The sequence below is a fragment of the Pteropus medius genome, unplaced genomic scaffold (genome assembly GCF_902729225.1).
Source record: "Pteropus medius unplaced genomic scaffold, Ma_sr-lr_union100, whole genome shotgun sequence".
Lineage (NCBI taxonomy): Eukaryota > Metazoa > Chordata > Mammalia > Chiroptera > Pteropodidae > Pteropus > Pteropus medius.
The window spans coordinates 15,971,871-15,990,415 of NW_024356249.1; the positions used below are offsets into that span (position 1 = coordinate 15,971,871).

The 18,545-nt window shown below is 36.2% G+C and overlaps 1 protein-coding gene across 3 annotated transcripts in view; it reads left to right on the top strand.

Moving 5' to 3' along the window:
• Positions 1-18,545, top strand: part of TSPAN12 (tetraspanin 12) — a 62,287-nt gene that overhangs the window by 26,525 nt on the left and 17,217 nt on the right. For all 3 annotated transcript variants that reach the window (XM_039860743.1, XM_039860744.1, XM_039860745.1), the window contains 3 exons: positions 9,501-9,575; positions 13,380-13,487; positions 17,241-17,384. In XM_039860743.1, coding sequence (XP_039716677.1) covers positions 9,501-9,575; positions 13,380-13,487; positions 17,241-17,384 — 327 coding nt within the window. The remainder of the gene's footprint in view (positions 1-9,500; positions 9,576-13,379; positions 13,488-17,240; positions 17,385-18,545) is intronic.

Consider the following 18,545-nt stretch of genomic DNA (forward strand, 5'->3'; position numbering starts at 1 on the left):
ATCTATTTTCCCAAAAGTAAAAATTATTTGAGATATTTTATATAAAAGCAATGATTATTACTTTCTTAAAAATGTCATTAATATCAATTATTAACAGTAAGGAGGTACAGATAGAAAAATAAAATAAATCACTTTTATTTATCAGTGCTTTTATGAACTGTTTAATGAACTGTTAAGCACTCATTGGCTACATGGCACCATACTTTATTATACAAGTTGTAAAATGTGAATTGGAACAAAAATTAATTTTATAATCAGTATTAAAAGAAGCTGATCTGACTGATTTAATTTAAGTTCAAAACAAAGACAAAATGAAATTCTTGATATAATTTGTCAAGGATTTTGACATAGCAATTAAAGCAGCATTTGTGCCTTTAACTAGTTATATTAGGCGGAAGAAAAAAGGAAATAATTTTTTTTGGCCATCCTTAAACTTTTGATATTACTGGTATTTTTTTTTTCTACTGGAAATGGTCAAAGAACATAGGAGTTTCAGGTCATTCCTCCTTAGTTCAAAGATAGGAAAGATTTTGTATATACCTGTGTGAACATGTACTTGTGTGCATGTATGCCCAGAAGTCGGGGGTCTATAGGTGATGGATTGTGAGAGATTGCTAACACCACAAGCAGCCCTAATATAATATATACTATATACTAGACGGACACCGTTATGTGTAATTTATGTGTACTGACTTATTAAATTCTCCCAACGATAGTATAAGGTTGGCACTACTGTTATCCCCATTTTACAGATGAGATACAGAAAAGTTAAGTGGCTTGTCCAGCTATTAAGTAATATAACTGGAATCTGAATCCCGGATGCTTGGCTGCAGAACTCGTGCTCTGAAAAACTTAGTATTACATTGCCTTTTAGTCATGGATGAATGTGTTTAGCTCCATTTTCTCTTTTTTAAAAATAGAAATTTTGATTTTTGGTAATATTTTTTGAGGAGTAAATTATATAATATATGTAAATCTCTGGCACAATAAATTATTTGTGCATTCACACCTGTGTGTATATTCACACATTTGCATATGCATATATGTACATATAAGTATACTGGATTTTTACATATTTTTATATACTTTTATAGATGTTTAATTTTATATAGTTATAATACTTGATTATATACACACACATATATGTCTCTCTTCTGCAAATAAACTAAATCCAGGCCTCTCTCATTGAATGAAATTGCCCATAACATAAAATTCTTAGCTTCGTGAACTATCCTGAAAAATAATCTATCTCACACTGATTTGAGCTGACTGTATGTGTGGTTTTAATGAGTAATAATACTTCAGGAGAAGTATTTCTATACTTCTCCAAATTTCTATACAGGGTCTAGTGAAAGAGACTTCTGGGTGGGGGCTCTAAATTACATTTAAACATACACTTATTAAATTTTGTTATAGCACTCCTATTTTGAGCTACTGAAGGAACATTTAGCAAAAGGATGATGGTATCTGAGCGTAGAGTTTCCATTTGCCACACCCACCTTTAGTCCCAATCACCGTGAAGTATAATTGGGCTGCTTACAATTTTCAGCCATGTTGCATAACTTTTTCTATAAATTATGAGTATGAAGCACTCTGATGAAAGTAAAAACAAAATTAAAGCCTTCACACTAAAGAGAAGGTTGGTAGCCGAAGGATTTTATATATATTTTATATAGAAAAAGTTACGCAACATGCCCTCATTGGGTTAGAAATTATTTTTTTCTTCAGAAATTTGAAGTATCTCTTCCACTGTCCTCTAGCTGCCAATATTTCATTGAGAAATCCAGTGCTATTTTGGTTTGATTTCAGTTTTGAGTTTTGTGGAAAAGATATGTAAATTTGGAATTCAATTCTGTTTTCAGTACTGTACTTTATACTCTACTGTACCTACTGTCCCCAGTCCTGGGACTCTGTTTTACTGTTTCCACAGAATAATGACCCCCCAACTTCTGTACTGGTTGGGGTGGGTAGTCACCCAGCTACATAGTCTGGGGAAGGGACCTGAGAGTCTAACTTCTTTCTAAACAGGTTTTCAAGAAGTCATCCTCTTTTTAGACCTACCTTCATCCACTTCCAGGAATACCTGTGGTTGCCAGTACGTGAGCATTTGGGGGGCTCTGTAATGTGAATCAGGTTGTTTCCAACTCTCTCCACTACTGGTTGGATATTTAGCTTTTGAAGGACTGCTGGAAAATTTGCTACTCTTTCTTCTTCTTTGCACCTTCCAAAATATACTTGCTGTTGTTCTCTTTTTCTTTCTTTCTTTTTTTTTCCCCTCTCTGGGTTTATACCTTTTAAAATATCCTTTTATTGTTGCTTTAGTGAAATTTCAAGAGGGAAAGCGATAAGGGCATATGTTTAATCTACTTTATTTAGAGGGAATCCTGGGGGTTGAGAGTGTCAGGGAACCAGCTCATTTTTATTAATAAATGTTTCTTTAATAAAAGACCTCCTTGAGATTTTACTATTTTGACTGCATGTACAATGATATAAAGCATTTAATAGGGGGAATAAATTCCCTTTATTTCTATTGGGGGACACATTTACCTATAAGCCACCAGTGGCTTAAGAAGCAAGGTGGGATTCCATGTTCCTCCCTTCTTCCTCAAATACTTCCAGTGGACGCAGGGACTGGTAACCTACACTGTTCTTGCCATTCTGCGGTCAACCTTAGTTGAAAATAACAGACAAATTGATTTCAGTATTTTTTAAAAAGAAGTTCTCCACCCTCAACACCCTTCCTGCTTTAGTTTCCTAATAAAAATGTTTGAAAAATACCAGCTATATTCGCATGGGACAGGGATTTTACTTGTGGAATTAGATATTCGTTAGTGGGAGTGACACTGATCGTCTTAGAAGGAGATGAATAGTTTTGTTCATCGTCATTCTCCAATCATAATTATATTTGTTCAAGGAATATGCATCGAGTACGTACTCTATGTCAGGCAGTATGTTAAATATTCAAAACACAATGATACCTCTTGTCCTCATGGAGTTTATATTCTAACAGATACTCTTGACAGTGGCCACCATTTATGCTTATCATGAGACAACACTTTATCTGATTAACTTCTTAGCACAACAATGCAAGGTGCTTCTAACATTCTCACATAAGTGGAGAAAATGAGGCTTAGTGGTTTGCTCAAGGTTATCCAGTTGGTATGTAACAGAACTAGAATCTGAAGCCAGATCTATTTCAGAGCCCATGTTCTTCCATTTGTATAGTTAAAAAAAAGTCAACAAAACAATTTTATATACAGTGTTATCTAATCTTCTGTTGTCTAACCCAATGGGGGCACTCATTTTTTAACTATAGGTAATTATTTTCAGTTTGCGAGATTTGGTGAAAGACATCACTAATTAATTGCATCATTCTGGGGATGTGTCCTATTATCAGTTTGTCTTATTTGATGAATTTTTCTTAATGAACATGTGTTTAGGGATAAAACTTATTTGTAGAGCACAAATATTAGTTTAATTACAATAGGAGAAATTAGCTATTTTAAGGAATTCTGTATTGAATACTTTTTAAAGCAAATGAAATAGTTTGTAATGCAAATAATTGCATACTAATTCTCTTGTATAAACACACTTTCCCAGTCTTCATTTGTTTAAAATGTTTAGTTGATAGTAACTCAGGAACGATGGGGGGAGTTCTATTCTTTTCTTTAGCTATGTAAATTGCCTTAAATGTTCAAAGGCACACTAAATTATCATAGTGTAATCCAAAAAAAAAAAGAAAAGGACAGAGAAAAACATAGAAGTGATATTTAAAATATAAATGTGTAAACAGAAGTCAGGGGGAGTCAAATAATAACAAGAAACTCATGGTTCAGAGAAACTCAAGGAAATCTGAAATTGTTTTTTTTCAGTTGGTAAGCCGATCATTATTTTCACTGATATTTGCTGAATACCTGCTGTGTGACAGGTACCACTTAGGCACTGGGAGTGAAATAATGTTTAAGAACAAGATCTCTGCCAGGCCGAACCGATGGTCTGGCAGTTAAGTGAGCTCTGTGACTTGTGGGTGAGGCAGCCAAGTGGTTTAAAAGCCGAAGCTTCCGAGGATTGTTGTATAGCAGACAGGGAAACCCTGATACACGGAGGTAGGAAAAAAGTAAAATGATAAAGAACAAGGGGTAAAATCCTGGGAAACGATGAGGAAGAAACTGCGGCATACTGCCCGGAATGAAGGCTGTGTCTAGGAGGAGAGGATAAGCCAAAATTGGGTTGCATTTCACAAACTAGTTCAGAATGGCTTTTGTATAATGCTTTACGAATTAAAAAATTTTCAAACATATATGTATATATGTATATATATTTTATAATGTATGTAAAATATACATTATGTATGAATATATGTAACATATATACATATATATGTTTTTTGTGTGTATACACACACATATATATTTATTTGAATTAAATTTTACATTTAATTTGTTCTAAGAGAATTTTATAATGCCTGTGAAACTTGTATTTTCAATCTCAAGGTGAAATAAATCTGTGCCCCTGAGTGTAAGTGGAATAAAGACAGGGGAATTATTTTATAAGAGAGTTTGCATCAAATGAGAACTCTGGAAATCATAGAGATACAATCATTTTAGAGTTTTCCCAGAGGTAAAAGATTATTCAACTCATATAGACCTTACATCCTCACTCCCATGATTGATAATCTCGGTTTTGAGTTTGTAGGGAAGTTGTATTAGATATATATGCTTTACGTATACAACCCACGTTATGGTTTTACTAGCCCATTGTAAAGCTCACTTTAAGAAGTCAAAGTTGGTCAATAATGGCTACTTTTTTTTATGTATGTCATGTTCATAGTTATTGCACTGTTGTTTGGATCCATAAGCCTGAGTTACTCAGATATTGCTTGTATTACATACCTCTGGGCATTGACCGTAGGCCCTGTGCTGGGGGCCTTCCTGCTGGTGCAGCACAGACATTGTAAGCTGGTCAGTGACTCCAGGAGGCAAGAAACAAGAGACAGATAACTCAAATGGAATTTAAAGCACATAAAGTTAATCCAGAAATCAGCATGGTAATCCCCAAGGCAAAATCCAGGTATATCCTACTCTCTACCAACAGCATACATAATTCTGGACCATGTTCACTTTTTATCTTTAGAGTTTTCTTGCCTTTTTAGGGCTACTTTGGTTTTCATTGTAACTAGACATCAATTTTGAAATGAATCTAGGTTAGGGAACCAAGAAAGTAAAAGTAGAGTAGTCCCCCTTATCCGTGGGAGATACGTTCCAAGCCCCTCAGTGGATGCCTGAAACCGCAGATAGTATTGAACCCTGTATATACTATGTTTTTTTCTATACATACATACCCATGATAAAGTTTAACTTATAGATCAGGCACAGTAAGAGATTAACAGCAACAGCTAATAAAATAGAGCAATTAAGTTGAGAACTTTTATCTTTTCACTAAAGGGAATGCTTTACAGCTTCTCTTTGACATAGCTGAATTGCCAGCATCAATAGTCTTACGCTTTGGGACTATTTTTAAGTAAAATAAAGGTTACTTGAACACAGGCACTGTGATACCACAAGAGTCCATCTGATAAGCAGCTACTGAGTGACTAATGGGCAGGGAGCATATGCAGCCTGAAAATACTGGACACAGGGATGATTCGTGTTCGGGTGAGAGGGAGTGCGACAGCTCAAGATTTCATCACGCTCCTAAGAATGGAACATGATTTAAACCTATAAATTGTTTACTTCTGGAATTTTCCATTTAATATTTTAAGACCACAGTTGATTATGGGTGACTGAAACCTCAGGAAATTAAACTGAAGAAGATAAGGGGGAGACTACTGTATCCTGTAGTGTAATTTTTCTCTGGGGTCTCACTCTTTCCCAGAGTTTTCAAAGATAAGAAAATCGATCTAGCATATAGTTATTGAACATTTTTTCTCTGTAACATAAGGTGCAAATATAGTATTGTTCATGTCTAGAATTCCTACCTAAAACATTAAAGAGAGTATAAAGAAAAACTGACTTGGAGTACTGTGTTCACAAAATTTCTTCTAATCATCATTTTAAGGCTTGTGACACTTAGAAGATTTGTAGATGGCCCCTTAGCAGAATAAAAGGAAGTGTCTTAAGTATAAATTCCTTTTCTCTCGCTGCATTTAAGATTCTCTCTTTGTCTTTAACCTTTGGCATTTTAATGATAATGTGTCTTGGTCTGGGTCTGTTTGAGTTCCTCTTGTTTGGGACTCTTTATGCTTCCTGGACTTGTATGTCTGTTTCCTTAGCTAGGTTAGGGAAGTTTTCTGTCATTATTTCTTCAGACAGGTTCTCAATCCCTTGCTCTCTCTCTTCTCCTGGTATCCCTATGATATGAATGTTGGTATGTTTACTGTTGTCCTAGAGGTCTCTGAAACTTTCCTCATTTTTTCCGATTCTTTTTTCTTGTTGCTGTTCCAATTGGGTGTTTTCTGCTACCTTGTCTTCCAATTCGATGATTTGATCCTCTGCTTCATTTAGTTTACTCTTGATTCCTTCTGTGTATTCTTCATTTCAGTTATCATAGTCTTCATTTTTGACTGTTTCTTTTTTGTAGTTTCCTTTTTCATGCTTAGTATCTCTCCGTTGAAGTCCTCACTGAGCTCATCTGTTTCCCCCCTAATTTCATTGAGCATCCTTATAACCAGTTTTGAACTCTCTCTCTGGTGGGTTGCTTGCCTCCATTTTATTTAGCTTTTTTCTGGAGTTTTCTCCTGTTTCATTTGTGGCATGTTTCTTTGTTTTCTCATTTTAGTTGCCTCTCTCTGTTGATTTCTATATAGTAGGAAGATATGTTGTGTCTCCCAGCCTTGGTCAGGTTGCCTTATGTAGTAGGTGTTCTGTGTGGCCTAGTGGTGCATTCTCTCTGATCACCTGTGTCAGGGTCTCTGGACTTGCTTTCTGTGTGGGTTGTGTATGTTCTTTTGCTGTAGCTAATCCTTGATTGCTGCTGGCATGTCAGTGGTTGAGACTGACTTTCAGAGTGACTGTCTGTGTGGATTGGCCATGCCCATATAGTATGAACTGCTGTGTCGGGGCTGACTCCACGGAGTGGGATTTGCACCAGCAGGCTCATGTACCTGTTGAGACCACCTTTTGGGTGTGCCGCTTTTGGGGCTAGTCAGGTAGTGCTATGTTGTAATTTGACACCAGTGTTTGGGTGTGTTGTTTCTGGGGCCCTTTGAGAAGAGCTCCTGTGTAGGTCAAGGTCAGTCGCTGCCTTTGATTGTTCGGGGCTACCTGGTAGGAGCTACAAAGCAATCCGTGAACGGTTGCTGTCTGTGCTGGATCTTGAGGCAAGTGAGAGAGACCACGCTGGGAGCCAAGGTCAGATACCCTCAGTACTGGCCCTGGGGTGCGTCAGCAAGAGGACTAGTGTACCTCAAGGCCTGAGGCTGTTTGTTATTTGCCTGTATATCTCTGCAGCTGTGAGAGCTGTTGGTTGGTAGGAAAGTTGCATGGGGCAGGGACCCAGGGAGTCACCAGGGTAAAGCATGCAGATTTCACCTGGCCAGTACAGTGGAGCGAGCTGATTTTGTCAGGCCAATGCAGATTGCTGCCAGTGCTGAGCCTGCAGGCTCCCACAAAAGTCACAGATCACAACGAGGCCAGACACCATTCTCCTTGCACCTGTGGACCCCAGCAATCTGCCCAAGAGGCACTGCAGTTTGGGCTGGTACCAGTGGCCTGCCAACAAAAATCTTCCTTGTAATGTGCAGGCAGCTCACAGGTAACCTATGTGAGCTGAGGTATGCTGCCTGCCCCTGAATGCTTGGCCTAGGGAAGGTGCAGGGTGGGGCTGGCTGCCTGGTAACAGGCCCACCGGGGGCAATTTGTAGGTTGGGTGGAGCAGGCCAATCTCACCCAACCAACACAGCTTCAGAATTGGCCGTGCAGGGGAGGGGTCAACAAAGGGATGATAGCACCCATCTGCAGACTGGCCTGGAGGGGTACTGACAAAGAAGCAATGGTGGCTTTCCCTATGGCCCCCACTCCAGTGCCACACAACTCAGCTCCTCCCTGTATGTCACTTGCGCCTCCTGTGCTGCTGACCCTCTGCTGGAGCCCAGGGAGAGTATCTGCAAGCAAGTGAGTCTCTGTGTGGGCCCTTTAAGTCAGACATCTGGGTTTTCAGGTTTCTTCTCTCTCACCCAGACAGCCACACTCCTCACTGAGTTTTATAGTCAGATTTTGTGGGAACTCCTCTTCTTGGGACTGGAACCCTAGGCTGAGGAGCCTCTGTGTGGGGACAGGGCCCCTCTCTCCTTCAAGTGGGCCTCTGCAGTTGTGTTCTCCCTCCTGGTGCTCAACCGTCACAAGTAGGTACGAGACTAGCCCACTTCTCGTCTCTGCCCCTCCTACTGGTTTTGATGTTGCTTTTTCTTTATATCCTCAGGTATGTGTGTGTTATGATCAGCAAGATTTCAGGTGATTCTCCAAGTTGTTTGTATTATAATTCGGTTGTAATTTTAATGTGGTTGTGGAAGGAGATGAATCCTGCTTTTACCTAGCCAGCCTTCTTGACTGGAATACACCAATCTTTCATTTAGTTGCTCTGATCACACCCTTACTTTTCTGCAGGTCATTTTTCACAAAACAGCCAGAATTATATTTTTATAGTGCACATCAGATCACATCACCTGCTAATGGATTTCAATTACGCTTAGAATAAAATGCAAAATGTTTTCTGCAGTCCACAAGGATCTGGCTCGTTGTACTTCTCGACATCATCTACTTGTACTCCCTGTACCTTTCCAGTTACCACTGAGTTTTTAACTAGCTAGCTCTCCCTGAAAGGTGGTCTTGCTCTTGATATTTTCAATTCATGGATTGCTTTTCCACAAATCTTCCCCTTCTCCTTGTCATTACTAACTCATTTTAAAAATGACCTTTATAACGAAGCCTTTCCTGATCATCTGGTCCAAGGAAGTTGCTAGTCTCTTACTATCGTATCACTCTGTTTTGTTTTCTTTTTTTTTTTTTATGTAACAAATATTCATGGAGCACCTACGTTGCGATAAGGAGCACAATGAAATTCTTACCCTTAATGAAGCTGTCATTCCAGTGAAGGGGAACAGTCAATCATTACTACCTGGTTCCCCGTCCTGACCCCGCACAATTAACAGAGTGGACGATTCCTCAGAGCGGTGGCAATGTTTTCTTTCTGTTGGAATTAGTGAAGAGAACTTTCAGAGAGCCCATTCTTTCTCAATTTTACTACTTAACTTCTGTAAAGTTAGCTCCGCACCTGGAGAGGTAGCAAGTTATAGCATAAAGAACGAGGACACAATGATCAAGTCCTCCAAAATTTACAATGCACATTCTTGAGCAAATCACATTATCTACTTTTTGCATTAATTTTCTCATTTGCAAAATGAGGTAGTCCTATCCATTTCACAAGGTTCTTGAATGAATGAATTATGATCATGTTTTACTTTGATTCTATCCTAACAGCATTAATTTTCTATTTTTCTACAGTACTTTGGAAGTTTACTTGTCATTTTCTGTGTAGAACTGGCTTGTGGTGTTTGGACATATGAACAGGAAATTATGGTAAGTTCAAAGTGTAATATCACAATCTGAAACAATATTCAGTTCAGTCATATATCAGATACTTTGTAGTAATTTAGACATACAATTATTAATTTGAATGCTTATGCTATATGATAACAATGTATAGTCCCAGTACTTCTGAAAAGTAACATTTTTCTCTGTATTTAAAGCATGTTTTCAAACCATAATTTATAATATTTCATTTGATATACTATGATATTTGTCTTTAATTTCACAGATTGCTTACACATGGATATAATAGAGTAAAAATAATATATGTTCTAAAATAACTTTACCAATTTATGACTATATAATAGAAAAAATTCACATTTGCAACAAGTTTTGAGAAAGCTTGAAAATCTTCATGAAAGGCTAATAAAAAGCTGTACACCCATGGGTAGCAAGCGCTCATCTCCTCTTTGCAACAAGCTGAACTATCTTCCACTTTAAGAAGTGTATTTGAGGAGCTACTGTATATTTACTCCAGTCTAGAAACATTATCACAGTTGACACTTGGCTATATGAAAACAGCTCTTCAGCTTTTTTTTTTTTCCCTTTTATTTTAGCAATTGAAACCACTGGAACAACTTTCATAGTTATATTGGAATGGATGAGGATAAGCGTTTCTCACCTTAAGATTTTAGCAGTCATGTTTGGTTTACCGTTCACATTTCACCTTTGCTTGCATTGAGCTTTATTACTTATTTAATGTTTGTTCACTTCCTTGGTGAAAATTTGTGGGTTTATCACCATGAAGTCAAGCATCTTTGCATGTCTGTGATTGCTGGCTGTTTTCATGGTGACAGGCCAGATTTTCCCAGTGTAAGTATCTTAGAGTAATTCTGTTTCGGTAAGATGATGCTTTTCAACATGTAGTCCTTGGACTGTCTACAGCAGGAGCTGGAGTGATTCTTAAAAATGTGCATTATAGCACTCTAGGCTAGATCTGCTGAATCAGAACAGAGGAAAAGGCAGAGGAAGAAGGGGCAGAAGGACTGCGCATTTGCATTTGTGACAGATTCCCCAGGTGAATCTTCAACTTTTTTAAAATGTAAGAGCTCTTAAGAAGAAAGGGAGATTATTTCGTATTTGTTTCAGAGAGGTATTTTGGCAGCTGTGTAAGAAAATTGAAGTTGTTTATGGTACTGATGCAGTTATTAAAGATTTTATGGTGAATCTGCTACTGTACTGCAACATTGTTTTGAATACTAAGTGGGAATTGCAGACAAGTGGGAACTCTCTGTGCTCCAATTTATATGTAAACGATGCTCTGGCACTGCCACACATCCAAACCCCTTTGGAAAACCCTCTGAAGCATACACCCCCAAGAGTATGCTTCCAATGTATGACAACTCTCAATAAGGAGAGAGAATTTATAATTATGTATTTCCATATTAAAAATTGAAAACTCAGGGCAGGTTCTAACTGATTTATTATAAACTTAAGAATTTTCTTTAAAATTAAATCTATTAAAATAAGAATGTTCTTGCTGTCTTAGAGAATTAAGTTTTTATTCCATACCCTAGAAAGTATATATTTGGGGGAGTGAAAAATTAGCTGTTTCCAGAGACTCAGTTTCTGTGTTTTATTGATAAAAGGATAGTGTCTTTTAATTTCTTTCTGTTTTTAAAAACTAAGTGTATCTCCTTGACATTCAAGCAATAAGTAGTAAATAGTATAATTAATTTTTGATTCCCTTACCTCAGCTTTTGGTTGTATCCTTTTTGATAGTTAAAAGGTTTTTATTTATTGTTTGTTTGTTTTTTCCTATTTATTTATTTATTTATTTTTAATTGAATAAATGATTTAATTTTTTCTCCCATTGTCTAAAAGGTTTTTAGAAATGAGTTTACTTTGTGTGGATTTTAAAATGGTTTGTATGTCATACTAATGTTTGATAAATCTCCTAAGTTAAAACATTTTTGAAATGAATTAATTTAAGGTATTTGAATGGAAATATTGTGATTCTAATATAATTCTAAGAAACTGAGATAATTGAAAAGAATTTATACTTAAAATGCTTTCTTACCTTCTGCTAAGGGGCCATCTGCAAATCTTCTAAGTGTTACAGTGGTACAAGATAGAGCACACCACCATTTCAGTTGAGGGCATACATCACTGTTTTGTTTGTGCAAATCTTCCACAATAGACTAAGAGCTGTTTAAAAGTAAAATGTGGAAAGTAGTTTGTTAGAAAAAGGTTTGTCAGATTTTTTTTTTTTATTGCTTTTGCATTAATAGCAGTGTGAGTGAAAAGTGCCGTTAAAGTTTATTAGCTGCCAAATTTTGCAAAACCCAGCCTTTGCATAGAATGGGCTTTGTGCTCTTAGCTGTTCCTTGCAAGGAGCCAATAAATGTATGTTTTCTTTTATGGCCAGGTCACAGTGCTTTTTTTGCCAGAATCTCAATGATCTTCTCTGTTTCTTGCCACGTTTGGTCTCAGATCGATTGTGGTCACAAGAGGGAAACAACTTGTATTTATTTTGGAAAATGAAATTAGGAATAAAATGGTTCTAATAACCTAATTAAGAGATTTTACATCAGTCTGTTTCCCTGTTGTTTATTATAGTCACCTCCTAATATTCCTTCTCTCAAAAAAGTGTCAATAATATTGTTTTAGATTATACATTTCTAGAGAATTTATTTCACTTTTATTTATTTTATGCTCAAAAGGATATGAAATAATAATAACTTAAAGTGAGTAGCTTGAACTTTGGTTAGTTCCTTGAATACTGTTGAAACTACATGAACACTAAATCTACCCAGTCAGCCCATTATTTAGAGAACAAAATTGTGTACCCAAGTATTGGAGAGTTTTCTTTTGTATTGTGCATTTCCAAGTAATAAAAAAAAAAATCACTAAGGAAAAAATGAAGCATTTCTGTGGTCAAGAATTTTTAAACTACTCATATTGATATTACTATTTTTTAAAATAAAACTTCCAAATAATCTAGTTCTTGAGTTAGCATTGAGCTTGCTTGTCTAAGCCTGGGCTGTGTTACTCTATACATCAGATGTGGATGTTTGTCCAGCTTCCCAAGAGTCACTTCAATACTGCACATGTGGTGAGGCAAGGATTTGTATGCTTCGTTTTCTCCTCTGGCACTGTAGATAAAATATAGAATGATATGCTGACTAGGTTTCTAGCCAGCTGTTGTGTTGTATACCTGAAGCTCTGTCATGATTGAACACTCTTTTAAGAGACATGGACTTGAAAATAGAAACAAAAATTGCTTTAATTTGAGAACTAGTCTTTCTAGAATTATAGCAAATCTCTAAAATCCAGTTTTTGAAAGACGTTTACAAATTTATTCCAGAGTGAGGCTCGACTTGAGCTAAACTCTTTCTCTTCTTAATTCTTCTCCCTTTATTTTAGTACCATAGTCTGCACTCACTTCAAAGAACAGCAACTTTATGAAATCAAATCAAAGGGCTTTTATCTGCAGTGATCATTTGTTATAAGGAGCTCTTCTGGCATATCTGTAGGATATATAGTTTATTTATTTTGTGATTTCCTTGAGTTCGATGTTGGCATTAAATGCTTTTGCATTATTTTGCTTAACATGAAGTACCTCGTCATTTAGTACAAAAATTCACATGTAGAGTTTGTTCAATAAGTATTTAGTAACTCTGAGTTAACTTGGACCACAAACAAATATGTTTAAAATAGTATTTGTTGATTATAATACATTCTAAATGTGTTCGAGTATGCGTATGAGACCACAAGTGATAGAGTTTGTGAATATGTGAATGTATGTGTGTCTTTATGTGTTACAGTTGTTGATATTTTGTTTTTTATCTCCAGGTTCCAGTTCAGTGGTCAGACATGATCACTTTGAAAGCCAGAATGACAAATTATGGCTTACCTAGATACCGATGGCTTACTCATGCTTGGAATTTTTTTCAGAGAGAGGTAAATGCTACAATTTATGAGGTAGAGGGTATGGAATAAATGACACACTTTCAAAACAAATGTTTAAAACTTTAGCTTTGGTCACTTTCTCTGTGCTGAAAAGTTAAGCCTGAGATTCAGTTACCACTGGTGTAATTCTTTATTGAGAAATACTTTAAGGAATTCCAGGCTCTGCCTTTCTTCCTATGTATACCATTTCCTCTTCATTTCACACACTTCACATATATTTTAGAATTTCTTAAAATCCTCTTTACTAAACTACTATGAAGTTTCCTTTTATGAGACTTGCTCAATAAATATCCAAGTTTTATTTGAATAATTGTAATGACTACTTGTATTTTAAACATCATTTAAAATTTTTAAATGATTATTATTACTTTAGAGTTAAGAATCAGTGTATTGTTAGAGGCATGACCTTTCTAGTCAGAAAGACCTTGGTTCAAATCCTGGTTCTAATCTTAGTCTCCTCACCTGTAAAATAGGGATTATCAAATACCTATCTCCTTGAGTTCTTGAGAAGATTAAATGAGATAAGTTTGATCTTATTTAGCTTATGGTTATTAAAAATAACATTAGAAAGAATAGATAGTTTTAGCATTTTTACCTAACTTCCATATACCACTGCATCCAGTCATCTTCTCAAATGGAGACTATATTTACATGTTTAAAATCTGGTGACTTGAAGTTAATCATTGATCTTGCTTCAAGCTAAGCTTTTCTCCCAAGCAGTTTTCTTGTGGTTGGAGTGACATTTTCAGATGATCAAGTATATCCGTTTCCTTTAATTTTATTTAGAGCTGGGCCACAAAGCATTTGAGAATCAGTGTCTTACACGGTGGATATTTAGCTGTCTGCTATATTACTCTGTATTAGATCCTGGCAGAGGTTCAAGTCCAGGATAATCTCCATATCTGGCCCTTTGTGTTAGAGTTGTTGAGATGGTAAAAATTATCATTGTAACACAGATTTCCTGTTTATTTAAATGCTTCCTGACTTTGTTTGTTTATTGTTCATTTGTACTAAAAACAACATGCAGGGAAAATAAGTAAAGCATTAGGAAGTTTACAGAAAAATGTGTTCAGCTACTGCTCTGGGTAGAAGCTGCCCAGAGCTCTTTATTTTCTGGGATTTGTGATGTAGACCATGACAATCCAGGTTTAAAAAAAAAGAAAAAAGAAAAAAAAGAAGAAAAACAACAAAAAAAGAGTTTCTCTAATAGTAGGAAAAGGAACTCCACCTGGATAGACAATGTAGAAGCCCTGCAACTGGTAGCACACATATTTTTAGATTTGTTGCATAAGTGCCCTCCTCTATATCATAGGCTGGTTTCACCCCAGAGGAGGTGGTGCAGACCTCAGGGCATCCTGAAAGAGTTTTTAAAAGCCCCTTATATTGGTTTGCTAGGGCTGTGGCCCTATCAAAGTACCACAAACTAGGTGGCTTAAACAACAGAAATTTATTTTCTCACAGTTCTGAGTCTAGGAATTTGAGGTCAAGACTTTCAGGGTTGGTTTCTTTGGACGCCTCTCTCTTGGGCTTATAGATGGCCATCTTTTCCCTGTGTCTTCATGTTGGCTTCCCTTCATATGTGTTTGTGTTTAAATGTCCTCTCCTTATAAGGACATCAGTCATATGGGCTTAGGGCCCACTGAATGACCTTAATTGAATTACCTCTGTAAAGACCCTGTCTTCAAATATGGTCGCATTTTGGAATGAGAACATCAACATGAATTTTGGGTGGCATACAATTCAGCTATGACACTTACAAAATAAGTGGTATAGCTGAGAGTGAGCTTGTCAGGCCCCAGTTTTCCTGACTCCTCATTCAGTGCCATTCTGTGCATGTCTGTCAACTTAGCAAACTCTTACTTAAGCCCTAGTTATGTTTATTTAACTGTCTTTTAAAAAATGTATTTCTTTATTTTAACATAGTGGTTGGAGCATAGGCTTTGGAATAAATAGGCTCTGCCACACACTGATCTGTGATCTTGGCAAGTTACTTGACCTGTGAGAGCCTCAGTTTCTTTATATGTAAAGTGGTGGTGGCATGTTCTGAGTCTGACACAATGTTAACAATGTTAGCAAGACACATGTTCTGAGTCTGACATAATCAACAATGTGATTTTAAAGGAGGCAGGAAAATTACAAGGAGATGTAGACTACAGACACGTGTGGCTCAGTAATAGATTTGCTTAAGGGAGTTTTCGGGAAAAGTTTCAATTCAGTATCTTCTGTTGATGAGGAAAAACAACTATGTGAAAAAAATATCTCAGTGATTTATTAAAATAAAAAGAGTATTTGGCACTGAACATGATATAGTTAAGTCATTTGGAAAAGCCGTTTCTGTGGAGCACCTCATTTCCTGACAGGGCCAGATAAATGGACTGTTCTGTGGTGGATGGGGTTAGAGGGTTCCAAGAGCTGTTTGGTCACCAACATGGAAACACACATGTCCTTTGGAAATGAGAGAAGTAGGTTTTCTCTGAGAATTTTAAAAGACCGACTTGGAAATGTAGTGGTTTATAGTGTTTAGAAAGTAAAATCTTTTAGTACCTATGTTTTTTATGGATACCAAAGGACTTACATAAAATATGTGATATCAAATTATGTTCGAGTTAATTTGCGATGTTTGTGGTATATTCATGGCTTTTAGAACAAGTTTATAAAAGAAAAATACCAAAACATTTTTAAAGTTTCTGAGAAAATTTTAGTACTACTCACAGTTTCCAGTAATTCATCATTTATAATATTTTTAAGGTGATTTTTTTCTTTTAAATTAAATATTATACACAAATGAAAAATTTTAATTTTTTAGCATTTTTTTGCAATAAATTTTATATGAGAAGTTTAGAAGTCTTTAAAGATGATTTCGGTTGAATTTTGAAATGGTGGATCTTGATGTTTTATGAAAATGTCAATCCCAGCATGGATTGATCTACTGGGCGACATAATTCGCAGAGCCAGTCACTCTTGGCAGAGTCTTCTCAGTGACTGCCGTTCATCCTTGTTTTTCACCAGTGGAAGAGTAACCCCCCTCTACACAAGGGCAGAAAATTAGCATAGTTAATTATTCTGAACCTAATCTACATATGTCTGTAAACAGTGTTTCTAACCTTGACCAGAGAAAGGTTTTGCTAATCCTTGGTGAAATGAGACAAAAAGAAGACAAAACTATTTTTCTTAAATCTAACTTTATTCAAGCTAAAGGAACATCATTTCTTCTGAGATTAAGGTGATAGAATGTGATAATTTATTTCAAGAATCTCATTCGGTTGAACAAAATTTTGTTAGCCAAACGTCAGCAAATCTTTCTATGGAGATTACATAAATTTTTAATATGATATTTGAATTTCATTCAGCAATTAAACTGGTAACTAAGTGTACATGTATGGATTAAGTACTCTTTAGTGCCTAGAGGCTTCATGATAACTATACGATCTCAGCTATTTGTTTTGTTAGTTGTATATATTAACTCTTGCTACATGATCACTTGTAGAGGATCTTACAGTTGAGGAGTAAGACTCAGTCATGAGTGGTCCCTTTTCATGTGTTATGAGCATTATTCTTCAAAATTGTTCCATTATGGGTCTGTTACTACATTTCTGTCATCAACATGGAATGTACACATATCATTAGGTGATGACAGAAGTCAGTTTATCTCGGCGCAAAAATTTTAGAAATCTGATGTTTACTCTCCAAAAATTAAGAAAATATTTTTGTAGTTTCTGAGACTGACTAGTCATTTTTTTGCAGTTCAAGTGCTGTGGAGTGGTTTACTTCACCGACTGGTTGGAGATGACAGAGATGGACTGGCCACCAGATTCCTGTTGTGTTAGGGAATTCCCGGGATGTTCCCAACAGGCCCACCAGGAGGATCTGAGTGACCTTTATCAAGAGGTGAGGCCATAGGTAGTTAACTTATTATGGGTAAAACTTTTCTTATAATGACATAAGTAAAGAATCAACAGCATGCCAAGTGAAAATTTCCTCTTCTGTCTAAATAGAAAAGCCTTTTTTCTCTGATATGTGGAGAAACAGGATAAAGCTAAAAGTCAATGTAAAAATCTGAACACTAATCACATTTTAACAAAGAAAATTAGGAAAAACTAGATTTTAGAATTAATAGGACTTTTAACTGTGTTTTCTAGAATCCAGTTCTATTGCCCTCTCTTAGGGGACCTTTGAAATCAGACATGTGCAGAGCATGTAGCTAACTCTGGATATTAGGGAAGACACAGTGTGGAGTTCCTGAGAAGAATATGTTATTTTAGGGCCTTCACATACATTGAAACAGATGTAGGGGAAAAATCCCAGAGAAAATACTGGCCTCTTCTCTTTAGTTCCCCCTGCTGGTTAATGATCGGTGATGTTGGTTTTAGTTCACAGATTTAATGAAGTTACAAGCTCACTGAGAGAGAAAGAGCAATCAGGGGGATTGTTTTATAAACCATATAAATGTCTAGCCAATGAATTGTATACTAGAAACTAATAATAAACAGATTTTTAAAAGCTCACGAATTAAAATCAATTGTCATGTGCCCGAGAAACTTGCATTTTTGTGTTTTCTGGGAGAATTTATCAGAATCATCAGTTATTTCTTTGTTAGCAGTTTTCCTATTCCTCCATTGTTAATGGTCATTTTCAAATTTTGTTCGCAGCAGAATCCTATTTTCAAATTAAAATCTGGAGCTAGCACACCATTAAGTATAGTAGCCATTGATTAATGTGACTACTTAAATTAAAATTAAATAAAATTAAATTTTAATTTCCTCACTCACACTAGCCACATTTCAGATGCTCAACAGCCTCTCAGGACTGGCTACTTCTGTACTGGATAATGCAAATGTAAGACATTTTCATTATTACAGAAAGTTTTATTACAGACTTGATTTAGAATGGAAGCTCAAAATATAAATCAGATGGAAGGGAAGCTGCTCAGGCTGAGAGGCTGGAATCATTTCTAAGTTACATCTCCAGTCAAGAACCTGGGTACCACAAAGCATTGTTGAAAACTTCTGGATTAACAGATACATTCATAATATAACACATACACATACA